This window comes from Psittacula echo (assembly GCF_963264785.1).
Source record: "Psittacula echo genome assembly, chromosome: 5".
NCBI lineage: Eukaryota > Metazoa > Chordata > Aves > Psittaciformes > Psittacidae > Psittacula > Psittacula echo.
Window position 1 is genome coordinate 61530337 of NC_137739.1, and position 12490 is coordinate 61542826.

The window sequence follows — 12490 nt, forward strand, 5'->3', positions numbered from 1 at the left end:
TCCGGGATAAGTAGTATTTGGATAGAATTTAGATAAACCCTATTACCCAAATAGTAGCTTTTGTTCTTGTTCATTGTAAAACTCTATGTAATGTGGCTCTGAACTTATCATATTGAATTGTGAGTTAAAGATGAAGATATATGCCAGAAGTCAACAACTGAGGTAGTATTAGCTCTTTCTGTTTTAATCAGGTGAAATAGAGCTGGCTGAATATAGAGAAACGGGGGCCTTACAAGACAGTATTCTACGCTGTGTGAGAGAAGAAAGCATTCAGAAAAAAAAACTGCGCTCTCTAAAACAAAAATCTCTTGATATAGGGAATGCAGACTCCCTGTTGTTTTCATTAGATGAACATCGCAGGAAGTCCTGCATAGACCGGTGTGACTTAGAAAAGCCTCCTGTCCCTGCTGCTTATGCCGTACACCGGCAGAGTGATTATGGACGATCTCGACAGAATTCTTCTACGAAACCTGAAAATATAGAAACACAAGAAAATCTTTCTCGCACGGAGAGTTTCCAGGAAACAAGACGACCTGTCATACCAGAAGTTAGGCTAAACTGTATGGAAACCTATGAAGTGAAAGTGGACTCTCCAGTTAAATCTGGTAGTCCTAAGGAAGATTTAGATCTGATAGATTTGTCCTCTGACTCAACATCGGGTCCTGAAAAGCATTCAGTACTCTCCACTTCAGACAGTGACTCTTTAGTCTTTGAACCACTTCCTCCCCTTAGAATAGTGGAGAGTGATGAAGAAGAAGAAACAACAAACCAGCTGAATGATGAGGTCTCTGGGAAAACTACTGCATCGTCTCCCTCAACTCCGATCAATGTCTCGGCACTCAGCCTCAGCACAACACCACTAGTCCAGTTCAGCATTGAAGATTGCTCCAAAGACTTTAGTTCTAAGGATACAAGCAACAGTGCTTCAGCAGGAATAGAGGACATCCTTTCCATTTCTCCCAAAGATCAAAAGGACTTGTCAGAGTTAGTTAAGCCAGAAGAACTTCAGGACATGTCCTGTGGGAGCCCACTAACACTGAAACAGAAAAGGGACCTGCTGCAGAAGTCATTTGCCCTTCCAGAAATGTCTCTTGACGATAACTCTGAGCTCAGTGTGGAGGAAATTAGATCTAGTGGAGCAATTCCAAGCCCAAATGTGAAGACAGTCCTTATTAAAGTCCCCGAAGATTCTGAAAACCAAACAGAAAGTGGTAAACTTGATGCCAACACGGAGTCTGATGCTGAACAAAACATGGAGCAGAAACAAGAAGAGGAGACTGAAGAGTCAGAATTCAAGATTCAGATTGTTCCTCGCCAGAGGAAGCAGAGAAAGATTGCTGTGAGTGCTATTCAGAGAGAATACCTGGATATTTCTTTCAACATCCTTGACAAGCTGGGAGAGCAGAAGGAGGCAGGTGAGCTCAATTACTGACCCAATTAAAAGGCTTATTACTGTGTGAAGGTTTAAGTAACAGACCAGTGTAAAGAGAGATGTGTAAATATACGTGTAGGGAGAGATGTGTATATATAACATCTGATGCGATCTGAGCTAGCCGAATGCTTTCAGCTGTGTGTTTCTTGCAACGAATGTGCTGACCATAAGGGTTAGTATGTGCAAGGGCCCATTTGAAAAGGAGATGGAGCTCAGTGACAAAAATGCTGGATCTGATATCCAGGTTAGGGAGTGAAACTCCATAGCCTCTTTATGCGGGGAGTCAGAAAGATTGTCATACTTCTGTGCCTTCTATCCTGCTAGTCTAGTCCATGCTACACTTATGCTCTTTTGTGTGTAGTGATTTTTGGCCTTTGTTTCTTCTGCAAGTGTAAGGCGGTGACAGACAGACTGAGTCACGAAGGGTAAAGCTGAGCAGACCATAGACTTCAGAAATAAGAGCAATCGGAATTAACCACAGTTTGAATTTAGGATCAGACATACGCATGTATTTTGTTTTTATACACTAAAAAGTTTTGTAGCCTTCTTTGTGTTGGGTATCCACAAAATCTACATGGCTTGTATTTGTTAAAGATTTTAAGTTCAAGCATCAGGAATCTTCTTTGTTGCCAGTGAAAGAATTGCATAATTAGACTGAAATGCTTTGTTAACCATTAGTAAGGGGCAGTTTTCATTCAGTATCTTAATACTGTCATGCCTGAAACTGCTTCGAAGGGCTCTCCCAGTTCTGAAACACCATGTGGAGCCTAGGATTACAGCATATATGGTGGTCATTTGGCTGAATACCTCTAGGTATGTCATCCGTGGGGAGCATAAAACATTCACAGTGACTCATGAAGTACTTATTTACCTTACAGGTTGATACAGACTATGCAGTTACCTAGGGAATTTAGTGACTTTGATAGTTTAATACATCTCGTTATATTTTGTTTGTTTAGCCTTATTAATTTGTTTACTTGAGAACATATGTGTTATAATTCAATTTAGTAGGCTTAATATTGCCATTATAATGGGCTGATTATAATTTCAAAGTCTTACTCGAGGTTTTTCAGCTTGTTATACTTCCATATGTTTTCGAAAGGTTTTTGATATAACTGATCTCTGAATTAAATATCCAAATGAGTGTTTCTTCAAGTGCATGATGCTGGGCTACAGTTTCCTGCCTGAGACTTTCTACAACACAGATACATATTCATTTTTATAGGGTATGCTGAAACCAGCCGTCAACACTTGAAACTTTCTTTGCTTTGTTCTCCCATATTGACAGTATCAGTTGTTATTAAAAAAAATAGTTTTAATAGCTTAATTTTCTTTTTAAAGATAGAATCTTAAACTCCTTGAATCTTTAGGATCATATGTTAGATTAGCAGTCTTTTGAATGAATACTGGTAACGTTATAGATAAGGCTTTTGAAAGATGCTAAGTGGTCACTTGACATAGCTTTACATCAGTGGTACCTCTTATATTTTTGGTGGTTCTGATAATCATTCTCGAGTGGGATTGAAGTCAAACTGTATGTGTGTTCATTAAGTCTGAGCTCTAAAGATCATAGGCAGAAATCTCCTTTAAAAAGTGATTTGAAGCAGTAGATCTGTGTGCATCTATAAGAATTCTTACAACACACACACTGAACCTTTCTAAAACTGCTGGGAATGCCAGATGGTGAATGGATGTCTGAAAAGATGTGAAAAAGGCATCTGGGGAGAAAGTGGATAGAAAATATTTATTAATTCTATATGCTGAGAGTTTAAGCACAATTTTCACATGCAGATCCAGCTGCCAAGGGACTTTCAACACTGGAAATGCCAAGAGAGTCATCATCTGCACCGACCCTTGAAGCAGGAGTTCCAGAGACAAGTAGTCACTCCTCCATATCAAGTAGGTTTACCTTTGGTTTGAGCATTAAATCTAGGTTGCTGTATTTGTGCGTCAGATGCCTATTATGTATAGTAAATGCCTTCCCCTGAGTTTCATTGATTCTTGGAAGTACAGCTGTGTTGAATATCGTATCTCTTAGATCTCTGTTGATCAGCAGGATTTTAGCAGTTAGTGGCTGCAAGATCTTCTGTTGTGACATGGCAAATTTGACAAATGTGGTTCTCTTGAATTAGTGTAGGTAGCAGCTAAAAGCAGTATTTCTCTAAAGTGAGATGTTCATTTTCCACTGGGAGAAAGCGTTGTCAACTGTCAGTGCACAGAAGCAGGAGAAAGCTCCACAGGGCTTTTACTATGGTCTTCACTACATTTCTTGCTGTACTTTAGGAAAAAAATCTCTTGCAATTTTTATAAAATGCCTTGAAATGACACTTCCTCAGCCGCTTGCTGAAATGTGGTAACTATCCATCTGAGAGTCCCATACCCATTTCAGTGGAAAGTGAACTGGGTTGGTTTAAGTAGATAGTGGCGCATGGCTTAACGGAGCAGATGTAGATAATGCTGGAAGGTAGAGACATCTTAGAACACTAACAAAATCCAGACTAGCGTGTCCTTCTAGGTAATGTTAAGTAACACACAACACATCCAAAAGCTAATGGGGCAGGATTCTGATTGGTAGGAAAGCAAGGGGAAATGATGACCTGCTTTTATTCCAGTGAGCATCTAGATCGGCTTAACTGACTTACTAAGCTGCAATTTCAAATTGCTGTAGAAAAATTGAATTTTAATTTCTGAAATTCAGCATCTGCTGATTTGATTGTAAGGGGTGTTTGGCCTAGTAAAGGAAGCCAGCATGGCTTTACTAAGGAGAAATCCTGCCTGACCAATTTGGTGGCCTTCTATGATGGGGCTACAGAACTGATGGACAGGGGCAGAGCAGTTGACGTCATCTAGCTGGACTTGTGCAAAGCATTCGACACTGTCCCACACGACATCCTTGTCTCTAAATTGGAGAGACATCAATTTGATGGGTGGACCACTCGGTGGATAAAGAACTGGCTGGATGGCCGCACGCAAAGAGTTGTGGTCAATGGCTCGATGTCCGGCTGGAGACCGGTAACGAGTGGTGTCCGTCAGGGATCGGTGTTGGGACCGGTCTTGTTCAACATCTTTGTCGGTGACATGGACAGTGGGATTGAGTGCGCCCTCAGCAAGTTTGCCGATGACACCAAGCTGTGTGGTTCAGTTGATATGCTGAAGGGAAGGAATGCCATTCAGAGGGACCTCGACACGCTTGTGAGGTGGGCTGATGCCAACCTTATGAAGTTTAACCATGCCAAGTGCAAGGTCCTACACCTGGGTCGGAGCAATCCCAGGCACGGCTACAGGTTGGGCAGAGAAGAGATTCAGAGCAGCCCTGTGGAAAAGGACTTGGGGGTGTTGGTTGATGAGAAAATGAACATGAGCCGGCTTCAGTGTGCGCTCGCAGCTGCACCAAGAGGATATATACTGGGACCAGTATTATTTAATATATTCATCAATGATTTAGATGAGGGAATTGAGTGTACTATCAGCAAGTTTGCTGATGACACCAAGCTGGGAGGAGTGGCTGACACGCCAGAAGGCTGTGCTGCCATCCAGCGGGACCTGGACAGGCTGGAGAGTTGGGCAGGGAATAACTTGATGAAATATAACAAGGGAAAGTGTAGAGTCCTGCATCTGGGCAGGAACAACCCCAGGTTCCAGTATAGGTTGGGGAATGACCTGTTAGAGAGTAGTGTAGGGGAGAGGGACCTGGGGGTCCTAGTGGATGGCAGGATGACCATGAGCCAACACTGTGCCCTTGTGGCCAAGAAGGCCAATGGCATCCTGGGATGTATTAGAAGGGGGGTGGTCAGTAGGGTGAGAGAGGTCCTCCTCCCCCTCTACTCTGCCCTGGTGAGACCGCATCTGGAATATTGTGTCCAGTTCTGGGCCCCTCAGTTCAAGAAGGACAGGGACCTGCTGGAGAGAGTCCAGCGCGGGGCAACTAAGATGATTAAGGGAGTGGAGCATCTCCCTTATGAGGAAAGGCTGAGGGAGCTGAGTCTCTATAGTTTGGAGAAGAGGAGACTGAGGGGTGACCTTATTAGTGTATATAAATATATAAAGGGGGAGTGTCATGAGGATGGAGCCAGGCTCTTCTCAGTGGCAAACAATGATAGGACAAGGGGTAATGGGTACAAACTGGAACACAAGAGGTTCCACTTAAACTTGAGAAGAAACTTCTTCTCAGTGAGGGTGATGGAACACTGGAACAGGCTGCCCAGGGAGGTTGTGGAGTCTCCTTCTCTGGAGACATTCAAAACCCGCCTGGACACATTCCTGTGTAACCTCATCTAGGTATCCCTGCTCCGGCAGGGGGATTGGACTAGATGATCTTTTGAGGTCCCTTCCAATCTCTAACATACTGTGATACTGTGATACTGTGAGCGTGACCAGCAGGTTGAAGGAGGTGATCCTGCCCCTCTAACTCTGCTCTCATGAGACCTCACTTGGAGTATTGTGTGCAGTTCTGGTGTCCTCAACATAGGAAGGACATGGAACTGTTGGAACAAGTCCAGAGGAGGGCCACGAGGATGATCAGGGGACTGGAGCACCTCCCGTATGAAGATAGGCTGAGAAAGTTGGGGCTGTTCAGCCTGGAGAAGAGAAGGCTGCGTGGAGACCTCATAGCAGCCTTCCAGTATCTGAAGGGGGTCTACAAGGATGCTGGGGAGGGTACTCTTCTTTAGGGACTGTAGTGACAGGACAAGGGGTAATGGTTTCAAACTTAAACAGGAGGTTTTGATTGGATATAAGGAAGAAATTTTTTACTGTGAGGGTGGTGAGGCACTGGAATGGGTTGCCCACGGAGGTTGTGAATGCTCCATCCTTGGTGGTGTTCAAGGCCAGATTGGATGAGGCCTTGGGTGGCATGGTTTAGTGTGAGATGTCCCTGCCCATGACAGGGGGTTTGGAACTAGATGATCTTAAGGTCCTTTCCAACCCTAAATATTCTATGCTTCTATGATTCTATTGTGTGCAGTTCTCGTGTCCTCAACATAAAAAGGACATGGAACTGTTTGAGCAAGTCCAGAGGAGGGCCACGAGGATGATCAGGGGACTGGAGCACCTCCCGTATGAAGATAGGCTGAGAAAGTTGGGGCTGTTCAGCCTGGAGACCTCATAGCAGCCTTCCAGTATCTGAAGGGGGGCTATAGGGATGCTGGGGATGGACTCTTCATTAGGGACTGTAGTGATAGGACAAGGGGTAATGGGTTAAAACTTAAACAGGGGAAGTTTAGACTGGATATACGGAAGAAATTCTTTACTGTGAGGGTGGTGAGGCACTGGAATGGGTTGCCCAGGGAGGTTGTGAATGCTCCATCCCTGGTGGTGTTCAAAGCCAGGTTGGACAGAGCCTTGGGTGACATGGTTTAGTGTGGGGTGTCCCTGCCCATGGCAGGGGGGTTGGAACTAGATGATCTTAAACTTCCAACTGCAAAAAGGGACACGAATGTTTCCATTGTGTGTTTTGTCCATTTAGACTGAAATGGTTTTGACCTTCTACCATGTGTCTTTACAAGTGCTTTGCATAGTGAGTATTTATCAGAGATGTGAGCATAAGGCATTTCTGTAACACAAATAGATAATGTAGATAACATTACTGGTACAGCCAGTGCCTGGCCATAGAAAGCATGCATCATTAACTGTGATAGGAAGATACTGCCTTTGGACTTCTTTTCTTGAGTAGAGCATTCCAAAGCAATGGAGGGATGGTTGAGCAGATCACAAGCTAACATATGAAAGGCGCACCAGCCATTACATTAAGGTTACTGATCTCATGATTGTTAGGTTTGTTGTAGAAAACCCAATCAAGGAAAACTTCCCTCCATATCCCACTAGACAGTCATAGGCATGAAAAGTCATATGCTGGTCCACAGCAAATAGCCTGGCTCTGGCACTGTTCAGAGGCTGATAGTTCTCTCAGTTTTTTGGTTTTTTAGGTTTTATTCTTCACTTATCAATATTTGAAATCATGGCTGTCCTTGTGAACCAGGTAAATAACCCTGGAAATCCAAACATGCTCAGTAATAGCCCAATTATGTGAAATATGCATGAATTTTTTTAATTACAATTGAAAAACCATTAAGAAAATTCAAAGAGATAATTTTCTTTATTTTGACAGTCATCTGCACTCCAAGCAGTCTTGTCAGTTCTAATGTTAATTGCTGCTCTTTCATCAAGAAATTCTATGCTTGATAAAGTGATAAAGCATCTGTTTAAAATCCTTGCCCTGGGAACGATGGAAATTCTCTTTTTCTCCTAATTTTCTGTGAAAGGCAGCTGCAATACAACTTTTGAAAGTGAAACATGGAATGATCTCTTGGTCTGGTTCAGTTCCAGAAGTTCAGTTGTACAATGGCTGCTTTGTAGCAATGCTGGAGAAGTTTGTACTTGGACCAAAATAGTTTATATGCACTCTGGTATGTTGAAAGGATATGATGAAGGAAAACTTGAAATACTTCACCTAATAAAATAATTTCAGTGTGCAGATTCCCACTGAAGTTATCATTGTGTTTAGTATTAGTCAGGGCCTGTATTTGTTTTGTTAGGTGTTACTCTGCTTTCTCTGAATTTAAAACTCTCAGTTAGAAACTGAGTAGAGCAAGTTTAGGAGAAGGCACTCAGCCCCTGAGAGCTTTCTGAAACTTACAGTTTGTCTGTACTTCTTCATCACAGTTAATAATGTGAAATGTTAGGTTTATTTTCAGAGCTTAGCTGGGTACTGTTTGAAATTTTAGAATAAAACTACCTGATACTATGTTAATACTCTTTTTAAGATGTTGAATGTAGTTGCAGATGAAAATAATCATTAGGAGAAGACACTGCTTTGTCATCCTCGTTTTAAGGCCCTGTTGAAGAAAGTACTTAAACATACATGTAAGGCAACCTTTTAGAAGCTTTTGTGCATGAAGATGCATGTCGGCAGTTTCACATGCCTTGTGCAGGCAGTCTTAAAACTCTGTCTTCATACTGTAAACCATGTTTTTCGGTTTCAATGATTTTTCATCATTTTTGCTCAAATTCTGCTGTTAAAGTGTATGTATTTTGCTCATTTAATTTGAATTTTCTTATGAGTGGAGAAAAAAGTAAGAAAGTCAGGAGCTGTATGTGATCTGTTTCTTCCTCCATTTAAGCACTTATAAAATACATGACCAAAAAGACTTAAAATTGAAATTCACAATTTAATTTTTTTGTGTGTGTGAGCATTATTCGGTAAGACATATTTCTTAAAGCAAACAGTAATATGCATTTAAAGTATTGTAAATAGTCAGATGAAGAAAAAGTGAATGCTTGTTGCTTGATAGCTTTGTGTAAGAAGAATGGCAGTCAAGTTACAAAAGGGACCCATCTTCAAAGGCATGCTGGCTTCACACTTGGGAAGAATGTGCAGGTGCTGTGCCTGAGTGGCTGGTATTTAGGAGGTCTGTTTTTGTTGTCACCCATGAAGGGAGCTGGTGGAACATAGACAGTGAATTTGTTTTTCTGCAGTGAACATCAACAGAGCAGTCCTTCATATTTTGCTGGGAAGAGACTGAGTTTCCTTCCTCACTCACTGTACATAAGTGAGACTCAAGTATGCATTTGTCATCCATCAGCATGGGAATTTTGGGTAGTACCTTACATTTCACAGGTACCAGATGTTTTAAAGAGCTTTCGTGGTATTTGGAGACAAAAAGGCACTGACAGTTGATACAGAGGATAAGATCCTGAATCCAAGTCACTTATAACTGATAGCAGTGGGGCCAGAATTGCTCCCAGTGTAGCTGTGTGAAAAATGCATATTGACTTGAGCAAGATCCTTAGAGCAAGCAGTCATTGTCCTTTCAGTATTTATCTCATGCTGGTGTATATGATCAGGAAATAAGAGTAGTTTTAAGTGTTGTCTGAGCCCCTGAAATCCTTTTGCATTTCTGACTTGCAGCTCAGTTCAGACAAATGAAAAGAGGTTCTTTGGGAGCTCTGACAATGAACCAGCTAATGAAGAGGCAGCTGGAACACCAGTCTAGTGCTCCCCACAATATCAGCACTTGGGATACTGGTGAGCTGCGTTTATTGCTCTTTATTTCTGTTTCCTAAATCAATTATTTTCTGTATCAGTTAATTAAAAAACTGAGTATTTCTATTCTACAATTGCAGATGAGTAATCAGTCTCAAGTCTAAAGTAAAATTTTATAGTGAGTACCAGATTGTCACCTAGTATGAATTGGAATAATTACATGTATTTGGGAGGTAGTCCCTCTGGTACAGTGATGCACCTACAGTTTGCATATCACTTGGATTATTTCCTGGCCTCATTGAATGAAATGGAAGTATCACTGTTGATTTCATTAGGCATAGAGTTTCATCCCTGTGCATGGAGTCATTTATCTGCATGTATGTTTATAAGGGTGTTGGTACACCAAGGACTTGTGCCTTATACCAGACAGTTTTGTTTCTCTTTAGAGAAGTTTCTGCCAGCTCACACTGAACACCTGAAGTTTCTGTTCACACATTGACATGGTTTTTTTTCTCCCTTTAAGATGAATGCAAAGCAATGAAAACTGAATTAAGCACATAACTTCCTCATTACTCAAGTGTTTTATTTGTATTTTTTCCTCCATAAAATATTTTCATTTATGACCAAATTTATTGCAGATGTGATTAAACAATGAATACATTCTGGTTTATCATAAATGCTAAATATTTTATTCCCTGTCTTGATGTTAATAACATTACAGAATCGTGCTTCTTAGGAATTTGGCAGCAGATCTAGATGCATCCAGGGAAAGGAATGCTTAAAAAGTTATATGAAACTTAGCATGCTCAATGAATCTTTCACCACCAGTTCTGAACAGCTGTTAAAATTTTTGCTTAATTCAGTCTTCAGCATTGAGTTTCATCTGACTAAATCTTGTAGCGAAAGAATGGCTCAAGGTATAGTATATAGTTTAGGATTATCCTGTCTACTCTGGTCTGCTGAGTAACGTGCTCAGCATGAGATGCTTAAATCATAAAGGTCAGAATTTGTCAGTGATAACAGTGAGGTGTTTTTTTTTGTCCTATCAGCAGGTAAGTTTGTTTATTGAACTTAGTTTCTCAGGCAGGGGTTGAGATATGAAAAAGTTACTGCTTTCATTCCGCAAGAAGTAGTTAGCTTCTATTCAAGAGGAACAAGTCAGTACTCAAAACCACTCAGGAACTTTGTCTTGTTAATCTTGTTCCAAGTCCATTAGCTTTCCTCACATCTGTGACTTTTCCCTTCAACATTCATTCCTGCTAAAGGCCTCCAAGCATGGAGATACAAAGTAAAACGTGCTTTTCTGGAAAGCTTTGCATGTGGGTCTCCTTTTCAACCACTAGCTTCAAAGTTAAAATATTTGGACAGAAAAAAGGTTTTTTTAAGACAAATGGTTAGTGTAACTGATTTGTCATTTCAGTGTCACACCAGAATTTTGAGAGTCATTAGACTCAGGTATAACAACTAGCAAATAGTCTTATCCCCCGTTATCCCCCATAAATATCATGTGTGCTTGGTTCATGCATGCTTTTTTTTTTTTCTTTAAACATTGGTAGGCAGCATGTGTCTCTTTCGTTTGTTATTTCAAACCACTTCTTCCCAAGCTTGCTAACTGTAAAATAAAACCATTTTGTGTCTAGCTTATGTCAGCACAAACTATACCTGATTTCTAGTCTGCTGGTATTTATAAACACTGTCTTTTACTTTTTGTGGCTTATATTCCATATCTTGTTGAATCTTAACTGCTACAATTTCCTTTCTTGTTTAATGACACTTTTCTAAAAATGACATCTTTGGTGTCAGAATATCTATGTCCTTTTTCCTTTGTGGACTTATTTCATCTTTCCCTCACCCTCCTTCCCCCCTTCCCAATACTTAAAAAATTAACTCTTCAATTTTTTTTCTAATACCTGTTGTATTTGTCTTTCTCTTGTTTTAACTGTTTAAGACTTGTGGTGCTTGTAACAGATGCTGGATTCGTAATTCTGAATGCTGAAGTTCTGTATTTATTCACAGAGCAGATACAGCATGGAAAGCGGCTGTGCAATGTCCCTGTTTGCCTAAACCCTGAGTTGGAGGGACCGCCACTAAGAATCAGAGGTTAGTTCAGTGCCCATTTGACCTGATCTCTCTGCTAAGAGTGCCAGGAAGTTTTTTGGTTAGTACCAAATGGTGCTGAATTTTATGTTCCCCTCAGCTATATTAAAACCCTCAACTGTCCTGCAGAATGTAGGTTGTTGAAAAATTATTAGACAAGACATTTAACTTAAGACAGGGGCAACTGATAAGGAGTGCTGGCTTTGCTACTGTTTGTTTTGGCTGTCAACCTGGAAAGAAAAGATTCTGTATACAGAGTGTGGTTGAATCTCGTTTCTTTATGAACTCTTTTCCCTCATGGCCAAAGTACATCCAGACTTTCTTACTGCCTTGTAGTGGGCCAGTGACCTACCTTCTTTGCATAAATCATGGCTTTTTTCCTGCTTTTCAGTGCAGGAGAGAGGACATTTTTATTTTGAGTAGTGAAGTCTTATTCCAACAGTGTAACCTGCATTGTGACAGTTTTAGCATTTGTGTGCTGCAGCGGGTCTTGTATCTAGAGAACATGGCAGTGAAACTTCTGAAGATATTGCAGAAGGATTCTTACTCATTTGTGTGTGGAGGAGAAATAGCTAGAAAGTTGTGAAAATCTGCTCCTGTAGATTTTAATTCTGTATGGATTCCTACATTACTGAAGAATATCCAGGATTTCCTGGAGTGTCTGCTTATATCCAACAAAATCTCAGCAGACAATTATGAAGTACCGAACTCTGTATGTAAAAAATATTTCCTTTCATACTTAGTACTAAGTGATGGTTTAAGACCTGTCTCATTCTTGTGAAGCAAGCCCATCATCTCTCCACATAAAATATGTGGAGCATGTTAGATTCTTTTGCCTGAGATCTGATATTAAATTTGATTTTTCTGCAGTAGCTGTATTATCTCATCAGAAATTCCATCTAGCGTAGGTGGAGAAGCTTCCTCCTGTTTGCATAGCTAAGTACTATTGGAACAAATGATAACAAAGAATCTGTAAATTG

General features: G+C 40.9%; 1 protein-coding gene across 3 annotated transcripts in view; it reads left to right on the forward strand.

Moving 5' to 3' along the window:
* Positions 1-12490, forward strand: part of UNC79 (unc-79 homolog, NALCN channel complex subunit) — a gene marked incomplete at both ends in the record, with an annotated part of 112538 nt that overhangs the window by 59181 nt on the left and 40867 nt on the right. For all 3 annotated transcript variants that reach the window (XM_080618710.1, XM_080618711.1, XM_080618712.1), the window contains 4 exons: positions 192-1415; positions 3224-3331; positions 9339-9455; positions 11430-11513. In XM_080618710.1, the coding sequence (XP_080474836.1) occupies positions 192-1415; positions 3224-3331; positions 9339-9455; positions 11430-11513 (1533 nt within the window). The remainder of the gene's footprint in view (positions 1-191; positions 1416-3223; positions 3332-9338; positions 9456-11429; positions 11514-12490) is intronic.